Source organism: Xiphophorus hellerii, chromosome 15 (assembly GCF_003331165.1).
Source record: "Xiphophorus hellerii strain 12219 chromosome 15, Xiphophorus_hellerii-4.1, whole genome shotgun sequence".
NCBI classification, from domain to species: Eukaryota; Metazoa; Chordata; class Actinopteri; order Cyprinodontiformes; family Poeciliidae; genus Xiphophorus; species Xiphophorus hellerii.
The window spans coordinates 8,682,709-8,701,382 of NC_045686.1; the positions used below are offsets into that span (position 1 = coordinate 8,682,709).

At 40.8% G+C, this 18,674-nt stretch overlaps 2 protein-coding genes across 2 annotated transcripts in view; both read right to left on the bottom strand.

Moving 5' to 3' along the window:
* Nucleotides 1-18,674, bottom strand: part of enpp1 (ectonucleotide pyrophosphatase/phosphodiesterase 1) — a gene marked incomplete at its 5' end in the record, with an annotated part of 381,118 nt that overhangs the window by 296,241 nt on the left and 66,203 nt on the right. The window lies entirely within an intron of this gene.
* Nucleotides 12,212-17,549, bottom strand: LOC116733845 (uncharacterized). The gene is made up of 2 exons (XM_032584723.1): nucleotides 14,269-17,549; nucleotides 12,212-12,538 (listed from the first exon to the last, which is right to left on the bottom strand). Exons 1-2 carry the CDS (start codon nucleotides 16,770-16,772, stop codon nucleotides 12,478-12,480), a joined length of 2,565 nt encoding a protein of 854 aa, XP_032440614.1. The 5' UTR covers nucleotides 16,773-17,549; the 3' UTR covers nucleotides 12,212-12,477.

Sequence of the window (18,674 nt, forward strand, 5' to 3'; positions counted from 1 at the left end):
GCTTTCTGGAAAATCCCGTTGTAATGTAAAATATGACAGATTGCTGGATAAAATAAATTTATAGTTGTTCATTTTTTTCCCTATTCTGGTCACAGCCAGAGGAAAATGAAGCTGTAGCTTCCTCCATGACTGCATTTGACAAACTAAGCCTTCAAAAATAATAATAATAATAATAAAGCACCGGGTTGAGGCGGTGTGAGCTTCACACACGATGTGCTAAAAATAAAACCTGACGGCTGCGGACGTTGTGCCGGGCGAAGAGAGGCGATCTGTGGTGGCTGCCGCTTGTAAGTTATTGAATAATCCCAAATGTAAATCATTTAAATAGTTAAATAGATAGTCTGACATGCGCAGTAAAGTGGCTGCTGACCAACGTGACTTCGTACGTGACGACATAAGGCTGCTGTGTGGGCGGGTTTGATGCCTATGACGTGTGGGTCTTTATTTGCTCGTTCTTTTTCCCTGAGCGTCACTTCGCAGTTGTTCCTTGCAGAGCCTGTTGTTCTCACAGAAAACCTGAAAGGGAGGCCCAGACTTCCCTCTCCCCAGCCACTTCTTCTAGCTCCTCCGGGGGAATCCCGAGGCGTTCCCAGGCCAGCCGAGAGACATAGTCCCTCCAGCGTGTCCTGGGTCTTCCCCGGGGCCTCCTCCCGGTGGGACGTGCCCGGAACACCTCACCAGGGAGGCGTCCAGGAGGCATCCTGACCAGATGCCCGAGCCACCTCAACTGGCTCCTCTCGATGTGAAGGAGCAGCGGCTCTACTCTGAGTCCCTCCCGGATGACTGAGCTTCTCACCCTATCTCTAAGGGAGAGCCCAGCCACCCTACGGAGAAAACCCATTTCGGCCGCTTGTATCCGCGATCTCGTTCTTTCGGTCATGACCCAAAGCTCATGACCATAGATGAGGGTGGGAACGTAGATCGACCGGTAAATCGAGAGCTTCGCTTTTTGGCTCAGCTCTCTCTTCACCACGACGGACCGGTACAGCGCCCGCTTGACAGCAGACGCTGCGCCAATCCGCCTGTCGATCTCCCGCTCCCTTCTTCCCCCATTCGTGAACAAGATCCCGAGATACTTAAACTCCTCCACTTGGGGCAGGACACCCCCCCTGACCCGGAGAAGGCACTCTACCCTTTTCCGGCTCAAGACCATGGCCTCGGATTTGGAGGCACTGATCCCCATCCCGGCCCCTTCACACTCGGCTGCGAACCATTCCAGCGAGAGCTGCAGATCACGATCTGATGAAGCCAAAAGGACCACATCGTCTGCGAAAAGCAGAGATGAGATCCTAAGGCCACCAAATCGGATCCCCTCAACACCTTGGCTGCGCCTAGAAATTCTGTCCATGAAAGTGATGAACAGAATCGGTGACAAAGGGCAGCCCTGGCGGAGTCCAACTCTCACCGGAAACGAGCCCGACTTACTGCCGGCAATGCGGACCAGACTCTGACACCGGTCATACAGGGACCTGACAGCCCGTATCAAAGGGCCCGGTACCCCATACTCCCGGAGACCCCCCACAGGGCTCCCCGAGGGACACGGTCGAACGCCTTCTCCAAGTACACAAAACACATGTAGACTGGTTGGGCGAACTCCCATGCACCCTCCAGGACCCTGCCGAGGGTGTAGAGCTGGTCCAGTGTTCCACGACCAGGACGAAAACCACACTGCTCTTCCTGAATCCGAGGTTCGACTATCCGACGGACCCTCCTCTCCAGGACCCCTGAATAGACCTTGCCAGGGAGGCTTAAGAGTGTGACCCCTCTATAATTGGAGCACACCCTCCGGTCCCCCTTTTTGAACAGGGGGACCACCACCCCAGTCTGCCAATCCAGGGGAACTGCCCCCGATGTCCATGCGACATTGCAGAGTCGCGTCAACCAACACAACCCTACAACATCCAGAGCCTTAAGGAACTCCGGGCGGATCTCATCCACCCCCGGGGCCCTGCCACCGAGGAGCTTTTTAACCACCTCGGCGACCTCGCCCCCAGAGATTGGAGAGCCCAACCCAGAGTCCCCAGGCTCCGCTTCCTCAGTGGAAGGCATGTTGGTGGGATTGAGGAGGTCTTCGAAGTACTCTGCCCACCGGCCCACAACGTCCCGAGTAGAGGTCAGCAGCACACCATCCCCACTATAAACAGTGTTGGTGCTGCACCGCTTCCCCCCCCTGAGACGCCGGATGGTGGACCAGAATCGCCCCGAAGCCGTACGGAAGTCTTTCTCCATGGCCTCTCCAAACTCCTCCCACGCCCGAGTTTTTGCCTCAGCAACCGCCCGAGCTGCATGCCGCTTCGCCCGCCGGTACCCATCAGCTGCTTCCGGAGTCCCACAGGCCAAAAAGGCCCGATAGGACTCCTTCTTCAGCCTGACGGCATCCCTCACCTCCATGAGGATTAAGTATTGAAAATAGACAGAGGGATCTTTTTTCCCCTCAAGCAAGCCTGAGGCAACAGTAGAGAGAAATAACGCTCCTGATAGGAAGAAACGTCTGGAAGAACCAGGAAGGAGACATCTCCTCTGACAGCTGGGCGGTTGGAATTAAGGTCGTTTAGATAAAACAAGCTTTTTCAGTGAAGTGCTCTTTAAAATTGCCTTTTCACTTTATAAACATGAACTATGTTGGCGAATATTAACCATGTCTAAGTTTTCTGTTTCTCCAGAACAACCACAGATTACACACCATGTTCTGTTCATCAGTAGAAAACTAAATCTGAAAACCGGTCCATATCAGTGAACATGCAGAAAACAAACAAAAGAAACATTACACTAATCAATGGGACTAATTTACAGGTGATTGTAGTAGCAGAATAGAACAAGAACATGCATTAGGTTCTGATGAAAACATCTGGAACTTGTCCTCTAGTGATAATCTGATGTTCTTTGCTTCAGTAACAGTGAGAACTTTGCTGCAAACATGCTGGTGAAAAAATTTACATCAATCCTTCATATAGAGGCGAGTTTCAAAGAATTTGAAATCATTGAAAAAAAGTTCAACAACTTGATTATTTTAATTCAAAAAAGTGAAACTCCTTAAGATTCATGACACAATGTGACATGAACTATGTTGTGAGATCATAAAGTTGTTAGTTATGGTGATTATGGTTTGCAGCTGACAAAATATATATATATATTTTCTACTAATTCAGTAAAATATTTTTAATATGTAAATCCTGAGTAATGGTCATGTTAGAGACTGTGGAGCCCTCCAGGAGAAGCAGCTACAGATGACTGCTAAAGAAGCTGGTGTTTCATTGATTTTGGACTGAAACATTTTGATGGAAGATTGAGTGGAAGGAAAAAATGGTGAAAGAAAAACATGTAAAACCAAGAAAGATAACTGCTCCCTTCAGAGGAATGTAAAAACAAAGTCCATTCAGGAGTTCAGAGCAGATCCACACACCAGACTGACCTGAGGGTTGAGCTCCTCTGTGTTTGGGACAGTTATTCCCTCTGGCTTTGGATGCTGTGCAGCTGGAAGGGGTTGTGGCTTTTACTTTTTGGACAGTAGTGATGCTGTCCAAAAGTAATGGACATTTTTTTAATTAGCAAAAAATGCTAATCACCATTTTTGAGATCCTGATTAGCATCTCAAAAAATATTTGCATCGACAACTGTTCACACTGCTAAGATGAGCAACATCCAGTGTAATGACTAAAGGTGTCACTATGATGTTTGGTTGGCAAACTAATCCAGCTTATTTAGATGATGGCTGATGTCCCAACTTCAAATAAAAAACTTGCAACATGAACTATGCTACTGTACATACAGTATAGTGGTGTGATGATGCATTCACTGGACCCCATTGAACACCCAGGCCGCAGCTGCCGGCCTGCTGCTCCTACAGCTGCATGTCCAAAACTTTAACCTGATAAATTAGCACAAGCCTCCCAGGAACAAAATGAACTGATCAGAGTATCGGTGCGGTTGGAGATTTCATCACCACAGTAGGTAAGGCATAACTTCTGCCTGACTGAACAGCAGAAAGGCTGACTAGTCCTTAGCATTCCATGAGTCAGTGCTAAACAGCACAATGGTTGCATACCTCATTGTCTCTTAGTCATGGAACACTTTTTTTCCAGCCTGTAAATCAGGTTTGGTGCTGAGCAAAGCTATGGCCTGGATTGAATAAATAAACTGATTTTATTCTTGTGAAGACGTCAGGATAAACCAGCTGACAGTTTGGCAACAAACAAGCTGGACCGACCTGCTGGTCAGTGTAACCCTCGTCTTTGTTGGACTTCCAGTCATCTTTCTGACTGCAGCTTTCCCACTCTGCAGTCAGATTCTTATCACACAGCTTCACACAAATAGCCTTTGAACTGAAACCTGAATTAAACACCATCTACAGTAAATTACAGTTGTTCTCAAGCCAAGTTGTGAACTGTTGGTAACTGAAGAGTGCAATGTCCAGGAACTATCAGGAAAGTGGTTTTAAGGCGCTGTTGTTCTTGCGTGTTTGACTCTTGGTATGAACAGATAACCGGGAAATCAAAACTTCCTGGTTTGGGATAATGATCAACTCTGTTCAAGGCAAACTGGAGTCAAACATCTGAACCACAGAAAGAAAAGAGACATGTGGCCCACAATCACATTTTATAGGTTTATACTGTTGTTGCATGACAGAAATAACATTTACAGTCATTTTCCACAATATATGGCATAAATGAAAGTCACTGATTTCTACTTAATATATTGAGAGAATTAATATTTTAGAACTATTACCACTTCCTACTTCCTGTATCCTGTCCTTTATTAACAGGTTACACAAAGCTTTTAACATTGTTTGAATGTCACCATAATTCCTGAGTCATTTTAATACTGTAAATTACTTCATGACTTATTGTTAACAGTGAAGTTAGACTATACCTTAAAAACAACAACCGAAAACTAAACCTTTTTCTATATATTTTATTAGTTAGAATGAAGGCTATACAGTAGCTCATGGGCAGTTCTAGAGTAGAGCTGGTTCTGATGTGTAGAACAGGACCAGAACTGTAGACCTGCTCCTGTTCTGAAGAGAAAACGCCAACATCTCTTTCTTATGGTAATGTGTGCTGACACAGAAACTGTAGCTGGTTCCTTAGAAAACTTTCATTTTTTACCTTCACATATTTACTTCAACAGTGAATTAATAATTAAGGTGTTTCTCTTTTAGCTTCAGTTCAGCTGAGGCAGGATCACAGTTTTCATCTACCTGTTAGCTCTAGGCTCTGGAGCCACACGCATCTCTCTGACTCTGAGGTTCATCTAATGTATTAAATGATGCAGTATTGCCTTGTGTTTACACTTTTTTCCCCCCTTCTTGCTATTGCGCTGAGGCTTTTGCATTTGTTGACCCTTCTGGGCCACCGTAAGTCTAAAAACAACTTAACAGAGGAGAGTTTAATATTTAGCATGGCCTTATGAATCAAGAGGTGATGTGCTGGTCACCAGCATTCGACCAGCTAATGAACCATTAGAGCCAGCTCTGATCTGGGAGCCTACTGATTGTTTTTTATGTGCATAAAGTAAAAAGTCTCATCTTATTAAGATTATGCTTCTTATTTTAACACCAAGCCCATAATAACACTACATTTTCAATAATAACTTTCTAATTATTTATGTGGGTCAGGACTTGACGAGTTAATTTTGAATATATAATTGCGTAGATTCTAAATGTATTAGAAATTTTAACTCAATTAATTCCCTTCTTTGTTTCTGGTAAGACCCTGTTTGGCTCTTGGTATGAACAGATAACCAGGAAATCAAAACTTCCCGGTTGGATCCACAAACAACAACATGATTAAAAGAACCAACTGGAGGTTCCTGAAACACCTGAGAGCTGGATGGATAGAACTGCACTTTTCACCAATATTACAGTTGTTTTAAATAGCATTTAAATAAATGTTTTTGTTGTTGCTCACATATGTCTATTCATCAAATAATTCATCTGCAAAAAGCATTTTTGAATTGAGAACGTTGCTTAATTTGTCAATATATGCTTTGTGATTAAAAGCCGATGGTGATTCATTACAAACTGCAATAATTTTTTTTTATTATTATTTAAAATGTCTCTGGCACATGATCAAAACTGAAACCGAACGACTAAAGCCAGTCAAATGGTTTACACTTTGCTCATATGTTTTCTCAGTTTTTCATTTAGCATACATCACCAACTGTTAAATTTAACCTAATCACATCCTGTAATTCATCTACAGTTTATGGGTGACACTATCGGTCTTTGAAACATTCACTGATAATATACATTTTAAAATTTTCACATGTACTGAAGGCTTCTGTCTATTCAATCAGAATGGGAGCGACTGGAAGTGGGCCCCTAAATAAAGTTTTGCTCAGGGCCTGGTACAACTTTCAGCAAGCCGTGGAAAACACAAAGTCCTTTGATATTCCAGGAAGTATAATCTCCTTCCACGTATCTAAGAATCTGGACTGAAATACAGATTGTTGCATATCCTGGTAGTTGCTGAAACTCCACAATAAAATAAAAACATTTATTGGAGATGAAGGAAAATGGTTAGAATCTCAGTTCAATAAACCCATATAGTGACTTTCCTGTTTCTCTGCTGTATATATAAACTAATATAATGACATAATTTACATTAGCTTTGAAGTTCCAGGTTTTAGGGATGAGGAACAACAAGCTAGGCTTCTTCTCACTCTTTTTTTAAATATGCCAGCTGGTTTCTTTGGTTATAGAATATAATATTTATTCCCAAGGTTATAGGGACAAGCTACTCATTCAGGTGTTAAATATTAATTAGTAGGAGATATCACATTTATAACAGATAGGTGGCTGGCCTTGCGGATCAGTCTGTCCAGTCTATATTTCTATGGTTACTGTGCTTCCTTAGGTTTTATTTGATATTGTGATGCGTATTACTTTGTAATAAGTGGGAAGCTAGGTGTGACTTATATTTTCGAAATAGATAATTAAAAATAAACAAGGAACAAAACATGTTTTGATAAAGTACAAAATACAGATTAAAATATGTGACCATGTGTGTTTTCAGGTCCGCTTCCTGACAGCGCCCTCTGGTGTTACAATAGATTATCGTCACATAATTTGGTAGAACACCTGATCTCAGGAGGTTCGTTAAATCTCACCACCAGTTCAGAAACTCAGAAGTAACCAGTGAGGAGCCATGACTCCTTACTGTACAGAGAGGACACTCACGGTTCAGCATCAATGCTCTCCACAGGGGCCACGTAGTTGGCCGGGATGTATCCCCGTTTGTCGATTGAGATCCCGGTCACGGCTCTGGCGATCCACCACTCCCCGGCGCTGGTGTCCAGGACCTCCAGGAGGTCCCCGGTGTTAAAGGTCAGGTCGTTCTCGGTACGAGCGGCGTAATCAAACAGGGCGATGTAGCGCTCCGACTTTGGAGGTGAAGGTAAAGGTCTGTTTTCAGGGGGATCTTCGGGACCCCTGGTCATTGGGTTCCTCAAAACTGTGATCGTTTTGTTCTGGTCAGGTTTCTCCTCCTGCTCCTTCTTGCAGGAGTTACAGCAGCAACAGCAGCACGAAACAACTCTGTCCCAGAGCGAAGAGGTCTTCTCCTGGGTCCCCATGATGCTTTCTGCTCTTCAGTCACAGCCTCTCACTTTGTTAAAGCTCTCCTGCTGCCCTCATTATGCCATAAAACACAGCGATATTAATAACGCCACTGCGAGACAGCGGCGATCTTTGACCGCAGCGGAACAAACAGGTCTGAGTGGAGCGACTGCAGCTGAAGCTGTGAAGCTTCCTGGTTGTTGAGCTGCTCCTAGGTTCAGGTGGAGGAAATCACCTCCACCTGCTGAGGAATGAGGAGTGGCCCCTGTCACGCTGACGTCAGGCCCCAGCATGTCACTGAGGAAAACACAGGAGGTTCAACAACCTGCTAAACCTGTCAGCCCGCTAAAAATAAAACTGGCAACCATCCATTTATTTGAAGCCGTTTTGTCTGTGGCCTTATTAAACATTGACGTCATGTCTGATTATTAAAACTATTCCAGGTTTCATTTGATTTTTAATAAACTGGATCATATTCAAGTATTCTGAACTTCCTAATTTCACTAGTTTCCCACAAGGCTGATTCCGATGTGTTGAATAAAGTCAATTGTATTTCTACGTTCTTCTTGTTGTCTTGCTTTGATATTTCCAAGATATTTCCACCACTGTGCTGCTTCTCATGTCAGCCTAGCAGCAGGAAGTTCCAGGTACGTCACTAAAGGAACTCCTGGTGCTGTATGAAGGTCCAGTTGGTCACCGTCGCTTTGGACTGGGCTCTTTCTGCATACAGTTTGCTTTTTCAGATTTCAAATATGCTTTGTCGCATCTTTTAAAGTCCCTCCACTGGCTCCCTGTAGCTCAAAGAATAGACTTTAAAATACTGTTGTTAGTTTATAAATCACTGAACGGCTTAGCACCACAATACATTAAAGATATGCTTTTATTGTATCAACCTTCCAGACCTCTCAGGTCTTCCGGTTCTGGTCTGCTCTGCATCCCCAGAACCAGAACCAAACGAGGAGAAGCAGCTTTCAGCATCTATGCACCACAAATTTGGAACAAACTTCCAGAAAACTGTAAAACAGCTGAAACACTGACTTCTTTTAAATCTCAACTGAAAACCCACCTGTTTAGAATTGTATTTGAAATGTAATCAATTACAAATTTATTGATGGAACTTGACTTAATGATTGATTCTATGTTGCATTGTGATTCTGTGTTTGTAATGATGTAAAGCACTTTGAAATGTCTTGCTGCTGAAATGTGCTATACAAATAAAATTTGATTGATTGATCTATGATGTGCAAAAAAATTACATAAGTGTCTGTCCATTCATCCATCAGTTGCAGTAATGTTCTACATCAGACATTAAGAACCAGACATGAACACTAACTGATGACCCAATGCAACACTTACTGTGGGTTTTTTTTTCTTAGGACTTTGATGTGCTGTTTTTAAATAACTGCCAGGAAGCTATGAGGAAAAACCTATTTTGAAATCTCCTGGATCTAGAAAGAAAACCCCAAATTACACATTTGCTCATGATATTCAAATATAGCACAATATGAGGGCAATTCCTGAAATGGCAGCATTTTAGTTTGAACATCACTTTATGGTGGACAGAGTTGGGGGAATTAATGTGAAACTCTGATCCAGTAGTATATTTAGCTTTATACAAACCAATCAGATATGCAGCTCTTTGACATAGATCAAGAACAATAATTCAGTTTTTAGTCACACCATTGAAACCAGTGACCCAGCACTGGGAACCTTCTGGGTCCCTGATGTGGCTTCGGGTTAGGGGTTAGGGTAAGGCTACCCTGCCTTCGCCTGAGGACTGGTTTAGATCTGTGGAATGCAGTTTGGTTTCTTGGTAATCGTTTTGTTCTTTAGAGGTTTGTTGGTCACAGATTGTATTCAGGTTTTCAACAGAGTCCCTGTGGACATGTTCTGTTTAAATCACAAAAGATGTCACAGCCGAGTCCCGTTCCAGGAAATCATTTCCCTCATCTGCCATCTTCCAGAGGAACTGAGACGAGGATCCAGTTTGGTTCTTTACATGTTTGTAAATGAAGAAGCCTTGACCCAAAAGGAGAAATGCTTTATTTCTCCACCCAACGCCTGCCTACAGTCAGTGAGATATGCAACATGTTAGAAATAATAAGACAAGCAGCTAAGATGTACTTCTGTGAAACTGAAATCAGATTCAGTGACAAACACAAAACTTGGACTGGACTTTGATCATATTGCTGATAAGTGACAGACATAAACTGAACAATTCGGGATTTGTTTATAGCACAGTTAAAGTGAACAGAACTCTGGTCCATTTCTGTCAGTAATAGAATAGAATAGAATAGAATAGAATAGAATGACTTTATTGAGCCCCCAAAATAAATTGCTTATTTGTTGACAAGCTGCTCCATCCAAGGAGCTAAATATTAGTAAATAAAGATCGAAAATTATTTTTTTTTTAAATTAGATATACATTCACTCAGTAACATTTACTTCAGCAACATCTTGGAAAGATTGGACTTTTAGTTGTAGTTTTACTACACTATACTTTTTTGATTTTACTTGTGTAATATTATCACTACTTTTACTTTACTAAATGAAGATCAAGTTTGCTTTAACCAAAACTGGACCGGTACAGACACACACCTGGAGCTTTTGTTAAAGTGAGACATCCTGTTTGTACACAAGCTTTGTTTTTCTATTGTTGTTTTCTATGTGTTGAGCCCTTTGGGTCACAGTCAGGGGATTACTGTGAATGTTGTTATTGGACCTTCTTTAGCCTATTTCAACATATAAACACATTGCCTAATGTAAGGTTTAGTGTCACAAGTTTTATAGTGAAAGAAATTGATTTTAAAAATATTTTGGTTGTCTGACTTTAGTTTGTAATTATGTTATGTGAATTATTTTCAATTTTGTCTAAAAGAAAAAGAAACAATCCCCACTATACTTTTATCGATCTGCTGAGACAATTTTTAAATATAACATGACAAATTGATCTGTTACTCCATATTAGAGTAGCCTTTTTACCAAATGCTTTTTTACTCTTATTTGAGTAATTTCATTAGAGGTACTCTTTACTTGACTCTTTACTTTTATTTTTTTACTCTAACCCACTTGAGTACAAAATACTTTTAAGTAGCACCATTCTTACTTGAGTACAATTTTTGGTAATTTATCCACCCGCGAAAATGACCTTGGACAATCATGCCTATTAACACTATTTATTTACTCTAAAGATCTCGGGAAATCAAAGCAGAGGCTCAAAAAGGAGCGCTGGCACCACCGTGTGGTTAAAATGGGACATTACATCAGTGTATTTTCATAGCCACTGAAAAGTAGTTCATTTAGTTGGGTAAAACGACTAATACATACGTTTCACAGTCTTCGCACTAAAGCTTGTTATAACAATACTAACAAATATTTATGCAGATTATTTATTAAGCAAACCTGAATGTGTTTGCCATATTCCCAAACTCTTTCACTGCAACAATTATAGCGTTCTTGTCTAAAACCTTTCTCAGCACTGAAGTGCTTAAATATTAAATAACTTGAACTTATAATCCAGTCATAAGTTTCTTAAAATTCTACATTTCTTCTTCTTTCGCTTAGAATATTTTCTCCACCTTGCTGTAACAATGATTTGACATGTTCTAGTGTAAAAAATCTAAAACCTTACTTTGTTTTTAGCCATCTGAGATGCTGAAGAAAGCATCTCAGAATATTTTTTTTTCTTAGAAAGAAAAAGCATCTCCCAGTCGCTGGTCTTCTGGGAGACTAGCTTTCTCTCTGAGATATGCACAAAACTGACACCTTAATGTTTGGTCTCAACAGAAGTTCAGTTTTATTTTGTTTAGTCATAGATTATTAAATGGTGTTTAACAAAATATCTTCCCCATGAGGTTACCTTCAGGTTCTATGACACAGAGTTGCTCTCTCACATGTGTTGCCTGCAGATAATTTAGTATCAGTACACCATAACTTGAACTAACAGCTGCAACTAAAAAAAGAAAGAAAAATATTCCTAACAATATTGTCATGTACCTTTGGTTCATTTTGTAGGTCTATTTCATCTAGGCAAGCAGAGCAGAATGGCATGGACAATGAATTTTAATGCATATAGAAAACAAAGACTGCATGTAATTATTAGATCATTTATTTAGATTAACACATTATATCTGATATTGTTTTTATCATATCCATAGACGGTACACCAAATTTGAACAGATAAAAGATGATTGTAGATTCCAACAGAAACGAGAAATTGTCAAACACCATTTCCATGTCAGGAGAGCTGAAGGTGTTGGATGAGTTTAGATATCTTGATCTTCAGCTGGACTGAACTGGAGACGCAGCAGTGAAGTTATATAGAAAAATGGACTAGAAAATATTTGTTGATGACGATTAGGCTGTTCAGTGCAAAAAAATTACAAACACAGAACATCTTCAATCAGAGACTCTCAGAAATGCTGTGAGACCGACCACCACAGGAGACACTTCCTGCCCATAACCATTACCATCTACAATCTTTTAACAAACTTGCATCAATAAATTATTTATTTCCATAGGGATTTACTCGACCAATATTTCAACCAAAGTGCTTCACAAAATCAGAAAAAAATGACAACAGGTTAAAAACAAGAAACTTGGATAATGATTTACAACGTTTTAGGCCTCCTCAGTTTTTAAACTATAGACTAGGAACATATTTAAAACTTTAGAATTGATGCTGCATTTTGCAAAATGCTCAAGAATGTATGCAAACTAAAATTAATTATAATTTAAAGCTCTTTAAAAATATGAGTGCAAGGACATAAAAACTTACTTGAATTAAAAGACATGTTCTCTGATCTAAGATCAGGACTACAAGAAAAATAATTCACAATTAAAACAAACAACAAAAACATTTCAGGTGTTTGTAATGAATCTTTTCCATCTTCCTCTGTGGATTTGTTCAACCCTAACCAGAATCAGTTTTCAGCAGCTGGATCCACCTCGGACTTTTCTTCTGTCTTCAGAGAGTTGTCTAGACTACAGGGAGCGACAGAGAGGGGAGGTGAGTTTTACTGCACCGGGTCATGAAGGGCAACAGGGTTAGAAACTGACATCAACTGAGGAGTGGAGCTACAAATCTAATCCAATCTGGATTAAGCCCAGCGTTGTTCAGGCTGGAGGTGATTTAGTAGGCAGTGTGCTTTTGCTCCAAATATAAAAATTATAACGGATTTCTTTTTTAAAACACGGTAATGATAAAATGAGTTCATACCTTCATAAATAAAAACACATTATCATGCAAAACAACATATAGGTGGGTTGAGTCGGGTAAAATGTCTCACTGAAGCAGAATCCAACATCTGCTTCAACATCATCTAAGAATATGAGAATAAATGTACTTAAAATAATTTGAAGTACAAGCCACATTTGACCTTAGGAATATTTCACTTGTTTTTAGACATTTTGTTTAGTTCACTTCCTATTTCTTAGCAATGCTGAATATGGTACTTCAGAGACCAAGATTTGGTCTTTTATTGCAGCTCACTAAAGACCACAGGGTTTAGGATTCGGTGGAAATAATCCTGTTTTTCACTGTCAACTCAAATATTGAAAGTAAATGATTGGACTCAGTAGACTATTTATTAACTTAGCATAAATTAAATGGCTTAATAACTTAAATAACTTACCATACACTGAATAAAGACACCTATGCAATTTTTTCTCACAGTTGGAAGTTAAATTAGATCAAACGTTTCTTGTTTTAGGTTAGATAGGATTACCAACTTAGTGAGAACATTTTTTAGAGATCTTTTTTGTAACTGTCCTTGAATTCAAAAGTTTACATACATTTGGTCAATATCAGGAATTTTTTTAACCTCTATCATTGGGTCAAACCATTGGAGTTTCATTCCACAAGTTTCTCACAGTATTTGGTGCCGTTTTGTCTCCGTCCTCCTGACAGAACCGGTGGAACTGAGTCAGGTTTGTAGGCCGCCTCACTCTCACACGCCTTTTCAGATCTTCCCACATCTTCTCCATTAACATCAAGGCTTTGTGATGGCCTAATCAAAACCTTGACTTTGTTGTCCTTTAGCTCCCTTGTCTTCACTTCGGCTGCATGCTTAGCATCATTGTCCATTTGGAAGACCAATCTGTCCCTAAGCTTTTACTTCCTGGGTGATTTTTTCAAATATTGCTTCAATATTTCTACATAATTTTCTTTCTTCATGATGACATAAATTTTATGATATGCACCAGTTCCTCCTGCAGCTAAACAGGCATAACCCAATTCATACATTTTAAAAGACAGTTATCCCTGATATTGACCAAATGTATGTAAACATCTGAATTTGAAGAAAGTTACAAAAAAAATCTAATATTGTTCTCACTGGGATATAGCAAATGGAAATTATTTTGTTAATTCCAATAAACTTGAGACAGTGATAAAAAAATATGTGTACATGTTTTTTATTCAGTGTAAGTAAACATGAGCTGTACATGAAAAATGTACTATTTTAGTTTTATTTGAAACAAATGGATATTTTGTCATGTACCTCCACCTCTAATGTAACCTCATTGGCTCCTGCCTCATTATTTAGTGGATATTAAGATATTGCTTTTAACTTGGCGAGCTCTTAATGGACAGACACCAATCTACATCCCTGACCTTTTACACTCCAGGTCCTGTGATAAAGACCTGCTAATTCCACCACAGCGCGCCCAGTTCAATGTGTTAAGTATAAACCTAGCTTACGGGTTCAATTTACCTGTATTTTTCTCCAACAGGTTCATCTTCGTTGGTTTGCAGGGATACCAAATGGCCATCTGTTTCCAAGTCTGAATAGGAAGTCATTCCAGGCCTCTGTTCTGACTGTGTGCGACGGGTTGAATTCTCTCTTCCTCTTGTGGACAACCTGCCTCGAGAGACTTCCCCCCATTTTCTGGGGAGAACAGAACTTCCAAAGGACAGGCAGGCCTGGGAACTTTTCAACTCGTTTTGACAGAAGACTGAGCGGGCATCATGAAAGGACATATGAGGAATGATCTGTTCTGTGCTGTTATCATTTGCGCGTGTAACTTTTCTTGGAGAATTTGGGCGAGAAGAGGATCCAGAGTTGGGATGCTGTCTGAAGACAGGGGGATGTGGAACAGTGTGGTGCACAGAAGGACATGATGGTGGCAAGCGCACTCTTGAAACGGGTGGTGCTATGACGGGCAGACTGCAGGAGGGTATCTCATTGCCTTCACATCTTGTGGCTTGAAGGGATGTTAAATCTCCTGAGACTGGAATTTGAAAATTTTTCATGTCGGTGGATTCTCCTGCATTGCGCAAATGGATAATCTTTCTTGCTTGTTTGTAGATTCTTTTCGTTTTCTCAGTTTGTTCAGACAGATCTGTTTCCAGTTTCAACTTTTGATGTTGCACCTCAGTAACTCCCTCATGCCTAAGAGGAGGGGCGGGTGACGCAGCCATTGATCCAATTTTTACATTTGCTTTGTTTGGCAGAACTTCCACATTCTGCATAACTATCTTCCTTCGCTGGGAAATCCCAGTGGTCTGGTGTATTAACGGAAGAGTCAGAACCGGATCTTCATGTAGCTTTTCATTTCGTAGTTGGTCTTCATTGCGTCGAAAGGAATTGTCCATTAGAACTTCCAGGGGTGGCGGTGGTAGATTATCCATATCTAGGTCATCCCTGCCTGGTCTCCCATCAACCCCTTGGCTAAATGTATTTATGAGCCTTCTGACTGAATAGCACTTTAGTGGTTTATTTGATGGTGAAGATAAAGAACCAGGTAGTCGATTGGTTCTGTCTTGGCTTTTGTGTTCACCAGCTGATCCATCCAAAGAATGTTGCCGATGTCCAGCTTGATACAAATTGCACTGAGGCTTTACAAAGTCATTTAGTCCTTGCATTTCAGAAATCATATTAATTTTTTCATCTAATTCCATCTGACTGTTTTGTTCCTCTGTTATTTCAGAGTGTTCAGCATTGAAAAGTTGTTTGAAGGCAGGCTGCTGATCTTTCATGGAGTTTTCATACATGTAACGAAGAGCGTGACAGGGATCTGGTGGAGAAGAGTTTGATCTCTTTCTCTCAAACTGGTCAATTTCATCATCTTGATATTTTTCTGCATGCTGCTCCTCATCCTCTTCCTCCTCCCCCTCTTCGTTATTTCTAGTAAAACCGGCTGAATAATTTTGATATATACCCCGAATGTTGACTTCAGACCCAAAACTTCCTGATCCAGCGCTCCCACGGTGGCCATGGTTCCTTTCAGATCCTGTCAAACTCTCACTCTCTCCACCAATACCACTGTCCTCACTGTGCAGTGCAGAATCTTCTGGGTTGGACTTCCTAATAGCCACCGTCTCAACCCTTGCAAGTACTTGAGCTAACCTAAACTCTGCAGCCTGCTTAGCCTGAAGCTTCTCGGTATACAGTTTAGAGAAGGAAGAGAAATAATCTATTCCCTCCTCAAGTGTAGTATCACTCTGAGTCTTCACTGAGCTTTTAACTTGCCTGATTTTTTCTGATGAATCCTGAAGTAGTTGATGTAAAAGATCTGGTGATGGATCAAAATTATTCATAGGTTTAGCCGAGCATACTGCTTGACCAAATATCCCAGAAGGTAAAGTCATGCTGTCCCCATGCTCCTTGAGCATCAGCTCCCCCTCTTCAGCCATCTCCTCTAGTGCCTGGTTGATTTCCTCAAAGTACAACTCCAAAGCAGACATCGGTGTTTGGAGTGACAGTTGTGTCTGGGTAGCCTGGTCCAGGAGCCCCAGAAGAATTTCATATTTGGAGATATTTTGGTTCAGGAAATTGTAAGCAGCCTGGTGAGCTCTCACCATATGTGGTGGCAAACCTGCCTTTGTTTGCACTAAAGAAGACTTTCTCTGCCGTTCTGTGGATCTCTTCTTCATGTTTTTCTTTCGGGTCTCCGCCTTCTGACTCAGAGGCATTTCCATGACATTTCCAATTATTTCCTGAGGCATTTCATTTACCTGTGTTGCTTCAGAATCCATTTCATTTTCAGGAAGTATTGGATCAGGGTCCAGATGAGTCACTGAAGTTTCTTTTGTGCAGTATTCGTCAGTAAGTAGTGGCAGATCCTCTTCCTTGTTTTGAGGTTGTAAACGGGTGTCTTCATCCAGTTCAGGTCCACCATCCGCAACCTCCTGTAATTCTTCAGAGACCAGGGCATTCTGAACATCACATTGACGTGGTTTTGAAAATAACTTTCCTTTTGATGGTGAACAGCCCATTTTCAATAGCAAAAGTGTTATTCAGGAGAAGGAAGGAATGTCTCTGCAATGAAGAAGAAAAAGATTTTGTCCAGTATCGCCTTTTTGATTCCAGTCTTACAGAAAGTTTCTTTTATCTGTTTTGCGGTTTTCTCTCAAAATCCAGTTGCAAACTGCACAGTAAAGGCGACACACAAGATACTGAAGGAAACGACTAGCAGTGTTTACAAAGACGTGCAGAAGATAAGTCAGATTGTGCAGGTGGGTGCTGGTTGCACAGATGGCCACAGTAAGTGCATTAGCATCCAGGTACGTACGGATAATACACACACACACATGCACGTACACACACTAGGGCATTTATGTCTAAGACTTTAAGCTCATCAGGTTAATCAGAGTCAGGTTGTCAGAGTGTTTTTAGCTTCATTTACTGGCCTGCTGGTCAAGTTTACAGCCTGCTGAACCTATTTCAGAAAATGGCCATTTAAGACCTGAAAAATGCCCAGCAATTTCTCATGTAGTATTGACAAGTCTGTCTTGTCTGTGTTTTGTTTCATAATCATTTGCACTAAGAAGCAAGTTTTCAACAGATCTTATTGTCTGTCATCTTGAAATTTCTTGTCATTTACTTTATTACCACACAACTCTATTCAGATTTGCCTGATTGTGCATCATTTACAAAAGGAAGGGCCATATTTAAATACAGCACTAAAATCTTAATATTTTCCATGAAAATCTTTGGCAAGATCATTACAAAACACTTCAACCACCTTGCCTGCTGGCAGAGGCGGTCCTAGTCTGTTTGGTGCCCTCCCCTTGTTCCCACTGCATTGCACTTCACTGAAGGAAGGCTGGGTGGGTTGGGTTGGGTTGGGTGCTGTAATGCATTAGGAGCTTCATCAGAACTCTTGCTGTAGCGTTTTGGATTAGCTGAAGGCTTCTAACTGCATTCTGTGGACTTCCTGAAGGTAAAGAGTCAGCCAGCCTTGAAGTAACAAATACATGGATTAGTTTTTCAAGTTTGTTCCAAGGCAGGATCATTCTAATGTTGGCAATATCCCAAAGATGATGAAAGGAAATCCTAGATGCTTGTTTAATAAGAGATTTAATTGGTAAAAAAAAACAACAAAAAAAACACTTACAATAAGAGGCCAAATTAATGGCATCCAGTTCAAGTGATTGTGTAGCACTTTGCTCAGACTACAGAATTTAAATAATTACATTTAGACTAATATTGGACCAGTTCTAGAATTTGTTGGTTGGAGCAGAATGTAACTCATGATACAAAAAAAACATGCATTGAACAAATGTATGGTGTTCATCCACAAAGAAAGTAAAACTGGAAAACAGCTGCAACACAAAGCCTGAAGAGATCTGATGAAAATATCAAAGCATTTAGATTGATGTGACGAAGAGAAACTGACTTGTTGGCCAGCTGTACGGTCCAGTGGATGTTCAACATGTTGCTTTCTGGTCGTTTGTTGTAGGCCACCATTACCTCTACAGCTTCCTGTTTATTCCTGTTAAGATTTCACGTCTCAGATATCCGTGCAAAGCACCAGTAGACTGCTTTGTTAGTCGACCCAGAAAAAAACTATATTTGTTGTTTATATGTTGGCAATGACTTTTCTCTGTCATTTTTAATGTTGTACCCAATAGTCTCAAAGCGGAACAGTTGGTCAATATCATAGGAAATAAACCAGTGAAAGAGAGACTCACTACAGACGCTCAACCATTGTGAAAATTATAAAGAGAAACTGAACATACAAATAATGCTCCTAATTAACCCATCACCCATTCTTCAATGTTTTTCTACTTTCTGTTTCACTGCATAGCTGAGATCTTTGCAGTTGGTGCCTTCATATCACTTCAGTGTGACAAGGACAAAATCAGGAACTGGGATTTAAAGATCATTCATGCTTT